General features: G+C 37.5%; 1 protein-coding gene across 1 annotated transcript in view; it reads right to left on the minus strand.

The window, feature by feature from the left end:
* Positions 1-12,172, minus strand: part of LOC143019097 (RING-type E3 ubiquitin-protein ligase PPIL2) — a 41,570-nt gene extending 29,398 nt beyond the window's left edge. Inside the window, exons 1-8 of the mRNA XM_076174796.1 lie at positions 12,019-12,172; positions 7,688-7,907; positions 7,347-7,490; positions 5,973-6,138; positions 5,440-5,588; positions 2,446-2,569; positions 1,392-1,540; positions 1,101-1,252 (exon numbers count right to left, since the gene is read on the minus strand). Of these exons, the coding sequence (XP_076030911.1) occupies positions 1,101-1,252; positions 1,392-1,540; positions 2,446-2,569; positions 5,440-5,588; positions 5,973-6,138; positions 7,347-7,490; positions 7,688-7,907; positions 12,019-12,050 (1,136 nt within the window). The 5' untranslated portion in view covers positions 12,051-12,172. The remainder of the gene's footprint in view (positions 1-1,100; positions 1,253-1,391; positions 1,541-2,445; positions 2,570-5,439; positions 5,589-5,972; positions 6,139-7,346; positions 7,491-7,687; positions 7,908-12,018) is intronic.
* Positions 12,173-13,497: the final 1,325 nt, after the last annotated feature.

The following is a 13,497-nucleotide window of genomic DNA, read 5'->3' on the forward strand; positions in this document are numbered from 1 at the left end:
TGAGATGAGAAGGAGAGTGGGAAGATAGGGTTGATGAAAGAGTACTGGGATAGTTTGGACACATGGAAAGAATGAGTGAAGACAGATTAGTAAAAGAAGTGTGGAAGGCAGAGGTTGGGGGAGGAAACATGAGGGGTGACCAAGGATGAAATGGATGGATGGGGTAAAAGGGGCATTGGGAAGAGGGGAATGTCTGTTGAGAAGACAGAAGACAGGGGTAAGTGGAGAATGGTTGTGTATGAATGATGCTGTGATGCATGGAAGGGAGTGGGTAGGGGATGGGGGATGTGGGAGTATGTGTGAATGATATTTTGATGTAGCCCGAAGGTATTTCTCCCAGTCTTCTCTTTTTCTGTATGAGGGGATGGAGAGGGGGGATCATTGATTAAATGAAGCTGCCTTGCTGTGGATATGCTGTGTCTTGCTACATTGTTTCTGACCCAAGGCAGTGGGTGAGATGCAGGGATGACCTGTCATCCAGGATGAGCCAAGATAAGATGGAGGGAGTGGGGTGAGTGGGAGTGGAATATGTGGGGATGGAATGGGTGAGAGTGGATTTTATGCCTTTGTTTTTTTGCTACCTCCCTTTTAAGGGGGAAAAAGCTATTGGTATATGTATGTATGTATATATATATATATATATATAATGTATGCATGTATATATATGTATATATATGTATATATAATGTATGCATGTATATATATGTATATATATATATATATAATGTATGCATGTATATATATGTATATATATATATATATATATATATATATATATATATATTATATATATATATATATATATATATATATTATATATATATATATATATATATATCAGAGATATGGAAGCAGAGGAACAGATACCACAGAAAGGTTATTTGGAGATTGAAGACTTGTTAAAAATTCTAGCAAGCACAAAATCATAGATCTTACCAAAATTCTCCACATAGGATCAAAAGTTCAACTGATAATTCAGATTACTAGTGAAGCATGTAGTGATAATCAGAGGTCATGTAAGCATATTTCTCATACCTGCTTATTACAGAAATGCATACACATGAATACAATTTTGAAAAGTAAAGGAACACACTACTTACAACTGGCTCTTGTTAGTATTTGGTCCAGAATTGGCCATGGAGAGAACTCCCCTGCCTGTGTGTGACAGATTCGGCCGGAACTGGTCTTTAAATGATCCTCCCCAGAATGAATCTCCGCCTTTCCCTGTTCCCGTTGGGTCTCCTCCTTGAATCTTTTACAATGAAGGATACATAAAGTAAGCCATTTTTACTTCACATGTTAATTAATTATTGAACATCATAACATTCATTAGAAATTCTATAATGATTAATTGTCTTCTACAAATGAGTGACATATCATTACTAACTCACCATAAAATGTCTGATTGATCTGTGAAAGATTGTACCATTGTAGTAGCCCTTGCTACAAAGTCTAATGAAATTCTCACAAGCTTTTGATACTGTGTCACAATAAAGTTCCAAGTTCAGGGAACCCAGGTTGGTCTTCAAGGAAACATAGCCTGTAAAATAGATTTAATTTTTCTTTTCTTGATTTCTCATAGGATAATTATATAGATAGCAGGACACTTAGTTCCATCATTTTGTTCCACTTTGCTGCCTTTTACAACTCACATGGGAATCATAGTGGCAGATTTCTCCCCCCGCCCCTCTACCACAAGGGACACAGAGGAAAAGAAAAAGTATACTCAAACAAACGGTACAGGATAGTGTCAAGGGACTTTCTGCATTGCTTCTGACCCAGGCAGTGGGCAGAAGACAGGGATGACCATCCACAAGGAGCTAAGATGAGAGGGAACCAAAGGGTGGTGGATGGGAGTGGAATGGGTGGGTGTGGATTCATGGATTCATGCCTTGACTGGCTACCTCTCTCATAAGGGGGAAGAAGCATTTAGTAAATAGATGGATAGATTTTTTTTTCACAGTATAGTACTATTGATCTTTGACAAGCATTGTGTCTGACCCTATAAAGCTGAAAAAATTTAATCTAAAAGTATCCATCAGTAAATCAAAAGGATAATATTCCAGCTCATTCATGAAGAAATACACATAGCAGCACCCATCCATCACCCATTGTTTCCTATCACATCATCATCCTCATGGATGAAGGGTCATCCCTGTCTCCTGTCCACTACCTCGGTAAGGAGCAATTCAGCACAGCACATAGATTTAATTTTCTATATATAAATTTTTTTCATTCAAATCTAAGTTAAATAATTGGAGAATAAGGAGATATAGCACAAATAGGAGCCATACATGAATTTGAAGCTAGGCATAATAACTGGAAAGTAAGAAACAGAATTTCACAAGCTTTTGGTTATGGCTCGTATTAATCTGCATTACTTTCCACCATCCCCAATGCTATTAGGTAAGTTGAAAAAATAAAATGTTTATTAAATGCAAATACCTTTCTTTTTTACTCTTTGATATCGAACTACAGCATCATCTAACACAGCTGCTTCATGTTGAGTTTCTACATCCACTGATGTGGAGGTAAAGCTGGCGGCAACTTTTCCAGTAGAGTAGTGGGCCTAGAATGTGAAACAAAGATCTTTCAAATATTTTGTTAACCTTGTTAAGCATTGCCTGCTTAGGTATTTACATACATACTGTACATATACCAAAAGGCCTTCCACCACCCCTTTTACAAGGGGAGTGGCCCACTCAAAGCATGCTTCCACTCTACACCAATCTCATGCCCATTCATTTTCACTCCCATCTCAGGAACTCATGGATACAAGGTCATTCCTTTCCCCTGCCACACTGCTTGGGTCAGAGGCAATGCAGTAAGACACAGCTATTCCAGAGCAGAGCCTAACAGCTAGAGCTGGTTTACTCCTACTGTTTCATCACATGATGACCACCCTCTTCATTCACTCAAATTTATGAAGCATATGAGAACATTCCTTTGGGCTGTATCATTCTTTCATCCATTCACAATCTCTCTCCACTTATTCTCACCTTTTGCATTCATCCTTCCCTGCTTAACAGACATTCCAGAACCAGAGACAGGTACCTGATCATGGTGGTCCCAGTCCTGAGGGGTCTCCAGACTGGCCACAAAATCTCTAACAACTTCAAATGTATTTTCTCCATCTTCTCACACAAGGATAGCTGACAACCAATGAATGCTCCCTTAATCCTACCACTTTCCAGAGCTGGGTGCGTTCCTCGATGCATTTCTCAATGTCCTGAGCAAAGTCATGCCAGTCAGGACACCGAGGAACGCAACTAGGAATGCACTTTCAACCAGTGACAGAAACAGTCTCTCATTAATAAAACACAGACAACAATATTTTTTTTTCCAGAGGGACTCAAAGTGAAACTCAAAGCAACAATTATTATTAGAGATATTCCATGTGCATCCAAAGCCTTCTTCAACCCATCCATCCCCCTCATTTCTTGGTCTTCCTATTTAGCTCACTCCCTCCACTTTTACTTTATATATATATGTGTGTGTGTCTTTCCTTATGCCTTCTTTCCATACGCCCAAACCATATCAACCCTCTTTAATCTATCCTATCAACATCTTTCTTTTCATTCCTATTCTCTACCTTCCACATCCTACACTGTCCATTCTTACATCAAGCACTACATCACTGTTTAAGAGAGGGTAGTGTGCCAGAGGAGTGTTGGAGTTCCTGCATAGTTCCACTTTACAAGGGAAAAGGGGACAAGTGTGAGTGTAGTAGTTTCAGAGGGATCAGTTTGTTAAATGTAGTTGGGAAGGCTTATGGGAGGGTCTTGATTGAGAGGATTAGGAGAGGAACAGAGGGAGTAATTGGTGAGGAACAGTGTGGGTTTAGGACAGGTAGGGGTTGTGTGGATCAGATTTTTGTGGTAAGACAGATATGTGAGAAAGCTTTAGGAAAAGGTAAGGATGTTTTTTTGGGCCTTTATGGATTTGGAAAAGGCTTATGACAGGGTAGACAGGAAGGCACTGTGGGAGGTATTGCAGATATATGGGATAGGAGGAAAGCTTTTAAGAGCAGTCAAGAATTTTTACGAGAGTAGTAGAGCTTGTGTTAGAATCAGAAATGGAGAGAGTGAGTGGTTTGAGGTAAAGGTGGAACTTCACCAGGGATATGTTATGTCGCTTTGGCTGTTAAACTTATCTGTAGATGGGGTGGTGCAAGAGATAAATGCAAGCATAATGGGCTGGGGATTGGAGATAGTTAAAGAAAATGGAGAAAAAAGCGAGATAAGCTAGTTGTTGTTTGCTGACAACACTGCACTTGTGGCAGGATCAGAGAAGGAAGTTAGCGACAGAGTTTGGGAGGGTGTACAAAAGAAGGAAGTTGAAGATAAATGTGGGTAAATGTAAGGTGAAGAGATGTACAAGGGGAGAGGATGGTGCAAATTGGAAGTGAGTATTAAGGGAGAGAGACTGGAGGAAGTGGATAGCTTTAAATACTTGGGAGTGAATGTGGTGGGAAAGGGAGGAATGGAGGTGGAGGTAGAATTTTGATTGAGAGAAGCAAGTAATGCCTTGGGAGATTAAAAATTGCAATGAGAAATAGACTTTTGGGAATGGATGCTAAGAAAAGATTGTATGAAGGAGTGATTGTGCCAACAGCACTGTATGGGGCAGAAACATGGAACATAACAGAGGAAGAGAGGAAAAGTTTAAATGTGTTTGAGATGAAATGCCTTAGAAGTATGGTAGGAATTACTAGACTGGATAGAGTTAGAAACAGGGAGGTGAGGAGGAGAGTGGGGGAGGAAAGGGAGTTGGGAGATAAGGTTGATGAAAGAGTATTGGGATGGTTTGGACACATGGAAAGAATGAGTGAAGAAAGATTAGTAAAAGAAGTGTGGAAGGCAGAGGTGGGGGGAGTGAACATGAGGGGGCCACCAAGGATGAGGTGGATAGATGAGTTAAAGGGGCACTGGGAAAAAGGGTAATGTCTGTTGAGGAAGGAAGGGAGAAGACAGAAGGTATGGGTGAGTGGAGAAAGGTTGTGTATGGATGATGCTGTGATGCATGGAAGGGAGTGGGCGGGGGATGGGGCAGTTTAGGGAGTGATTATGTGTGAATGATATTTTGACGCAACCTGAAGGGATTTCTCCCCATCTTCTCCTTTTCTGAGTGAGAGGACGGAGAGGGGGGTCGCCAATTAAATGAAAGAGGGAGGGGTGGTGAATGGGAGTGGAGTATGTGGGGATGAAATGGGTGGGAGTGGATTTATGCCTTTGACTTTGGCTACCTCCCTTGTAAGGGGGAAAAGACCATTGGTATATGTATATATGTAATTCACCTGCACATTCACTCCCCTATTTACTGCTTAATTCTACTTGGTAATGTTACTATTCACATACCATAAATCTTACTAAAGCTATGGAAAACTTTGGAAGATTAATAACAATGAATATCAAAAAGAATGTAAACACCCATACTTACAGCATTAAATCGATCAGCACTCTTCTGCTTCTCTTCGTTGGTTTTCTCTGGTTCTTTGTAAGTGCGATTGAATTCATCCAAAATGAATTTCGTATCCTGAGAAACACTCTTCAAGCGATGAGCTGCATCACTTCTTGCTTTCACTGATTCTGTAATAAACATATTGATATGCTTTCAGTCAACTCCATATTTCTTAAACACTGCACTCCAAACATATTTAGGATTTTTTTTTTCCTGTTTCTGAGCATAATCACTCCTTCATACATTTTCTCTTTGCATGCATGCATAAATAAATAAACAAACAACAATGAAGCAGTTGGGGTAAATGAGCTAGAGATCTAAAGTTACAGATTGACAGACTGAGTAACTGACAGATTTGAACCCTTGCAGGGGTAGAGGTGGTATAATCTACTTGGATAAAATTATATGGCATTAGCCTAAATAAAATGATCAGATATTACAATATTACAACATTCCCTCATGGGTCCCAGGCACATTTCTAAAAGACATAAATATCTTTGTTCAAAACTTGCCTTCATCTTCAATCTTAAGGTTCTTCTTTATGTGATGAAATTCTGAAATATTGAATTTATCCAAGTTGTTTGAGTCTTGGATGGTAATAATGTCACTTCGCTCGAAAGGGTCATCAGTCAAAAGTTCCTTCCAATTGGAGTTTTTCAAGTTCAACTGGTCAATGGCCTGAAATATTGAACCACACTTCAATATATAGGGGTCAAAGACAGGTACTTGTACCTGTAAGCATTGGTAGTCCTGTGAAATGGAAGTCAGAGAGTTTAAGCTCCCTGCCACCCTCCTTCAAAATATATCAATAGCCTTAAGAACATAACATAAGAATATAAAAATGAAGGAGACTGCCAGAGACCATAAGGCCTACACTAGGCAGCTCCGTATCCATCACCACCTGTCATCCCCATCCATAAAGTTGTCTAATTGTTTCTTAAAACAACTGATAGTTTCAGCGCTTACTACATGGTTATAAGTCTATTCCATTCATCGACCACCCTATTAGTAAACCAAGTCTTGCCTATTTCTTTCTTAAATCTAAATTTGTCCAGTTTAAATCCATTACTGTAAGTCCTGCCCTATTGATTTAATATGATGACCTTGTTTGCATCACCTTTGTTAAAGCCTTTGATCCACTTGAACACCTCTATTAGATCACTCCACACTCTGCGGGGTGATCTAATAGAGATTCCCTCCATGTGGGGATATAGCCCCAAAGGGGCTGACACTCAGTCTTTGGACTGAACCCGAGACCTCTCCCTATCAACTTTGATTGTATTTCTTTCACCTTTTCACATAAGGAAAACTGATAACTGGCAATTGCTTCTCTTCTGCTACTACTAAAAGCTAATAACATAGTCCCACACTAATATAATAAAGACAGCAGTCCAACACTTCTTCTTAAAGATGTATGAGAGGGCCCAAGAACTTTTGCCACCCACTGTAGAGCTGTGGGACTTATGGAAACTTGTGGAATTTATAGTATTATTATTCAGTATATAATACTTAGTTTTGCATTAAACCTGTCACCACAGCACATTACTTTACAGCTTTTCCTTGGCTAATGTCACATGATTTCATTCAACCAAGAGACAGATTTCTGTTTACATTTAAGTTTGAGATACTCTTCAGCTTAGGATTTGATCATTAGCTGAATAAAATCATCAGACATATGCTAAATAAATCTACATAGTGTAACCTACCATTATACTGAAGCATTAATATAGTACAATGTTTGTAATCTTAAGAGAAAAATGCAAATTCCATTCCTAAATCATCCCACTCATACCTAAATTAATTGCAGTTTCAAGAATATTTATAATCCTTTTTTTATTGTATTGTGCTATCCACAAAATATCTAATAAGTTGAATAAAAAACTTACCTCATATGAAAACACATTTCCAGTGGTACGGATTGCAACAACATGTGTATTGTTGGTCAGTGGTTTATACATAACAGGGCAATGGTATTCTCCTGTACTAGCTTTGTGGAAAGTCAGCTTTATCAACTGCTTTTCACTTAGAGGCTGTGAATGAAAATATCCTCATGCTATTAAACAGTCATCATATATAACAAGTTCAAAATATGGTAACAAATATAACCAGCTATGAAGGATTTTTTTTTATAGGAAATATCAGATAAATTAAAAATATACATTGCAATGCAAAGCATAAGAACAGCAAATGTTTTGGCATAAAAAAAAGTCACAAAAAATAATACTACCTCTCCAGTAACTGGGTTGATTTTAAACTTGCGTAAGAATGGCAAAACAGCTTCCAGGTCATAGAGGTTTCCATGCTGGTCACAATATGGATGTGTAAAAGGTTGTAAAGACAAAGCACAGTGTGTTAGGGGAAGACGGCGAAAGTTTGCATTCGCTCCTGAATGTGATGATGCTTTGTAACCTCCATACAGAGTAGACCACTCTGTACTTGTGAGGTACCTGTAACGGAGAAAAAAAAATTAGCAACCAAATGAATAATAACAATAGATCTTGCCTTGAGCTTCACAAAATGGAAAACCCACAGCCCCACAGTGGCTGGCAATGGTCCTTGAGCCCTCCCATAGATCTATCTGGGAAGAATCTTTGGACTGTTGTACTAGTGTGAGGTTGTTTTTATATCACCAGCTGAAAGTGACAGAAGGATGGGAGCAGTCATTGATTGTCTACTCTCCATGTGTGAAACATTGTAAGAAATATAGGTGAATTTCATAAAGAGATATCTTGGGCCCGGTCTGGAAATTGAGTATTGGCTCTGCAGAACTGCACCTCCTGAAGAACGTGAGGGGGTTGACTGCTTTTGAAAATGGGCAGCTCTGTTATCCATCTTGCAGGACCACCACAAGCAGGTACCCATCATTGGTCCCACAAATAACTTAGATACATATGCATGAATATTTTAAAACAACTAAATTTACATTTTTTATATAATTTTAACTTTTATGAACCTGTTATTATAGAGTAAGTTTATTAGTGCAGGGAACAGCTTTCCTAACATCTAATGAAAAACTAATTCAAAATAACTAATGCAATTTAGTTAAATTCCTTTGCTCCACATAAAATTTGCCTTAATTTGGTCTGGTTACACTTGGTTAGGTTGGGTTTAAACTTTTGGAGATAAAATACATTTGAGTGGCAGCTATATGAATGATTACCAAACCACATTTCTGGATAAGGCTTCAGGAGTACCCCCAAAATGTAAAAAATATAATATACTATAAAACCAGGCCAATATTTGGATCACAAAAGCATACAATATTCAGTTCATATACAGAATACATATATGCATGCTGTATGTATATGTATGGATTTGTATCACTACTTTGATAGTGGGAGGATCACATGGAATTTGGACAAATTTTACTGGCTCTTGAAAACATTCCAAAATTTTCTTGGAAACTAATAATATGGATAAAAAAAAATTATATTGTGGAGAAGACCTCCATTATAATTATCAGTAATGACCTTAAAGCATCTAAGCACTGTACTTCAGTCTAAGAAAAAGCAGGTAGGATACTGAAATTGGTAGCAAAATGTTCTGATTTCAAAAGTCCAGTTATCATCAACTGATCATACAGATCATTGGTCTTGGAATCTGCTATTTCTGTATGGTCCTCAAATCTCATTAAAAATAGTGATAGACTGGATGGGGTACAATGGCAATCTACAAAATTCATACCAAATTTAAGAAACCTATTCTCTCTTGAAAACAATAGGAACTTCATATAAGCCTTTAAAATATGAAAAGGAATTACCATCAAAAGTAAATATATTTTCATGTACATTGACCCAATGAGGAGTAATGGTCTCATGTTGTCATGTAACTGATTTAACCTAGAGGTAAGTAGATACAATTTTGCCAAACTACATTTGCAATAAATGCAATATGCTTTCAGCCAGGGTGACTGAATGTAATACAATTCAAAGTTCTTAAAATTCACATATAAATACTAAAGCAAAACGTAATGCCCAGTTTTACTTATCTATTTTTATTTTTTTATTTATCTATTTACCAATTTATATATACATCTATTTTTTGTATACTTCATCACAGGCAGAAAGTTCTTCTGTCAGCATATTTCATCATTATAACTCTAGTTCATTGCTTTATCCCAACAAGTTCATATACATTATCAAAAACATATATATCACTCAGGACTAGTAGCATAAATATGAATATGTTTAAAAATAGATATGATCAACTTTTGATGGTGTAAATTGAGAAAAGGTACCCTACAGGAGTTCTAACTCTGACCTCTTGCACTTTCACTAAGGTATATGAAAAATAAATAAATAAACAAATGAATAAATAAAATAAAATTGACATATATGTCAATAAAACTATCACCTTGAAAAGGAAATCTTATTTCAAGGGTAACATAATTACAAGTATTACCAATGATCCAATTGCACCCAGTTGTGATCCAATTGTAACCTAATATTGTATGCTTTAACATTTATCCACATATTTTGATAAATTCGAATTTCATTCTACTAACTTATGCTGATTTAGAGAAGAATATACGTTTGGAAATAGGTGACCCTAATAAAAGGACAGGGTCTTCCATGTGTTTTGACCATTTACATGAAATGAAGTTTGTCACTGTACATCATGGAAATCACTGTCCTTGAATGTTCACCATGACACATATTTTTGCATCATTCAACTACAGTACACACAAACCATCGTCAGAAATACATTACAACTGACTACTACTAGATGCTGATTGATTAATAGTGTAAAAAGTTAAAGATAAAGTTAAAGTTACCAAGTTTCAGTTCTGATACCAATCTCAAACACTCTCCTCATAACATCAGCCGAGGCAAGTCTCAACCCCTCACTGTGGTGCCTAGCCATGATAGTAACCTCTCAATTAGTAGCTTAAGCTTATGGGCCTGGGTAAGGCTCAATCTTCCAACCCCATAATTATGAGACCAGCATGCTATCACTGTACTAGCCAGGAGGCTAGTACAATGGCTTACTGTACCCCATTACAGTGTCAAAATGTAAGCCACAGGTTAGCCATTAGCGGTCTCACTAATTGCCGAACAAACCGATAAAAGCCGAACATACCAACAAAACCCAAACAAGGACGGTTTTTGCTCAAATGCACACTTCTATATATATATGGTTGCATTATTTGAACTATTTTCTTTAAAATGTGTGATTTCCATGTAATATGATCCAAGAGAAGTTACGTATCCTCTGCAAAATTACCGAACACAGCTACGATTCGTCCAGCCCGCCGTCTATGATCACTGGTGGTATGGATCAAACTACACTCTTTTAAGTTTCTTACTGTTGTGTTATTAGTGTAATAGACTGCATATAGTTGAATTATTTCTACTATTTTCTTTAAAATGTATGATTTTCATGTAATTTGACCAAAGAGAAGTTATGTTTTAGCCTCTGCAGTATGACGTAACACATTTTAAAGAAAATAGTTGAAATAGCTCAACTATATGCAGTCTATTACACTAATATCACAATAGTAAGAAACTTAAAAGTTTAGTTTGATCCATACCACCAGTGATCATAGACGGCGGGCTGGGTCGAATCGTAGCTCTGTTCGGTAATTTTGCAGAGGATAAAAATGTAACTTCTCTTTGATCATATTACATGGAAATCATACATTTTAAAGAAAATGGTTCAAATAATGCAACCATATATATATATAAGTGTGCATTTGAGCAAAAACCGTCCTTGTTTGGGTTTTGTTGGTATGTTCGGCTTTTATCGGTTTTGTTCAGTTTGTTCGGCAATTTGTGAGACCCAGCCATTAGTATAAATCTTACTGAGCAAGACACATGAAAGTTCTTGAAATTTTATTTATGACAAAATACACAAAACAGGCTCACATTTGTGGTACAGTAAGTCCTCATTATACGGTATGTATGTGTTCCTGAAAACCTTACCACAAATTGAAATTACCGTATACCAAACCCATTATACCATGTAATAATAGGATATGGCAGACATGCCTTCTCCCTTCTCTTTCCTCTTCAAAACACGAGAGGATACCGTATCTGTGAATTTTTCTTACCGTAAATAGAATCAAGGGTAGTAATTACCAAATACCATAACTGTGAATTTACCGGATAAAGAATTACCGTGTAAGGAGGACTCACTGTACAAGTAACAACTTTTATTCCATTAATACAAAAAACAACACAAACCATATAATACAGCCTACAATTGGGTCACAACTGGGTACAACCCAGTACAATTGGGACTTTAAGTTAACAGTAACACTGTTACACTGCATATAATATAGTAAGTGCATGACAACGACCTTCAACTTTGGGAGTTTACTTTCTGCCATCATAAAGGTTTCATCTACCCTTTTGTGCCCGGTCTCGTATATATATATATTAATCTACATAATCATTATCTTTGTTTCATAGTTTATATAAGCATCGTTTAATTTAATGCCAAGTAACTTTCTTGATACACTTCTCAATAAAAAGAAAAAAATATATGTCAAAATCAGGCTGTTTTCGTATATCATATATTTTTCATTCGCATTGTTGAGACAAACTAATATATACTTACATTTTATCTTTTTGGTGCTGTCTTTTCCCCATTTTGGCGTATAATATGTAGCTCCCTTCACGAGCATCAGATGACCATTCGCTTTACCTGTTTGTTTATGTTTTAGTATTCGTATGATGTTATGTTTTTGCAAACGATGATGAAAATCGTCATATCTATGAGAGAGAAACATTAAGATTCCATGATGACCTAAAATAGATGTCGCGTGTAAGAAAAATACATTAGTTTATTCGATATTTTTATCATGGTTTGTTGATATGGGTTTATACATATGCAATAAATAAGCATATTATGACAGTGCAGGAAAATAATAATAGTAAATAATAATAATAAATCTATTTGGCAAAGAATCAATATACATGAAGTGCAGATGACAAGAACACATAGTTCGAAATGATAATTCCAATTGCCGAGGATAACACAAAAAAGCAGGTACGCTTATTTCAAAATCTAATTAAATTATTTTCCTGTGGAAAATTATACATCTTATATTTCCAGTGTAAACATTAGAATGAGCTTCTATACGATTTGCAATGAATTCATTTAGTACGAGCTTATTTGTTTATCTATTCATTTATTCATGTAATATACGAAAGCGCTCTGCTCCGTTTGTTTATTTTCTTAAGTGGTTACCTTGCATATATGTCACAAAATCCCTGGACAGTGGAAGGAAGAGGTGGAGGTTGTGGAGGCGTGGGAAATACCTACCTTAGGTGAGATGAAGGGGGATGGATAGCTGCAGTGGGAAGCCGAAGTCCAGGAGATTTGTACCACCGACCGGGACCACGTGCGCTCCCTTCTCGGCGCGTGTGTACATAAGTCAAAGAGGGGGGGTGGGGGGACAACCCATTAAGTATACCGTCCTAGGCTAATCAAACAGATCATCCTATTGTGATTTTTAATGAACAAATTAATTCTACAATCAAACACTGGAATCATGCTACTCAACATTTGGTAGGGTGTTTTAACAGATAACCTAATTTCACTTATGTATCCTACCTAATCCCTGCGCGAAACTATGATATCTAAATGTACTTAACACTAGGTCGTATTCTCTTAGCGTCTTCTGCTGGGTGCGGGGATGTCTTCAAATAGGCGCGGGTCCCTCGTTCAGGCAGGATACGTTTGCTGTTGAAGGAAAACTGTGCCGTCGAGCACGGCGGGAACCCTGGCCATCTTCGTTGTTGGGCACCTCATGGCGGGACACGGGTGCGATCTCGTAGGGGGTTTCCTATTTTTCACTATCAAGTTCCTTTCAGGTCAGGATGTCCCGAAAAGGGGGGGACTGGATATACAAATAGTCGAATAGCACACGGGTGGTCTGTTCACTGGAGGCTGACCTCGTCACGACACCGTTCAAATCCGATCCCACGATGGTCTAGGCGTCACTCACAACACTGTCTTAAATTCGATAAGTCTCCGGGGGATCTTGTACTTGAATCACTCGTGTAGAGTCTGACAGTGCGTAATCGGTCACTT

Source organism: Oratosquilla oratoria, chromosome 36 (assembly GCF_046742065.1).
Source record: "Oratosquilla oratoria isolate Oo_2021 chromosome 36, ASM4674206v1, whole genome shotgun sequence".
Taxonomy (NCBI): Eukaryota; Metazoa; Arthropoda; class Malacostraca; order Stomatopoda; family Squillidae; genus Oratosquilla; species Oratosquilla oratoria.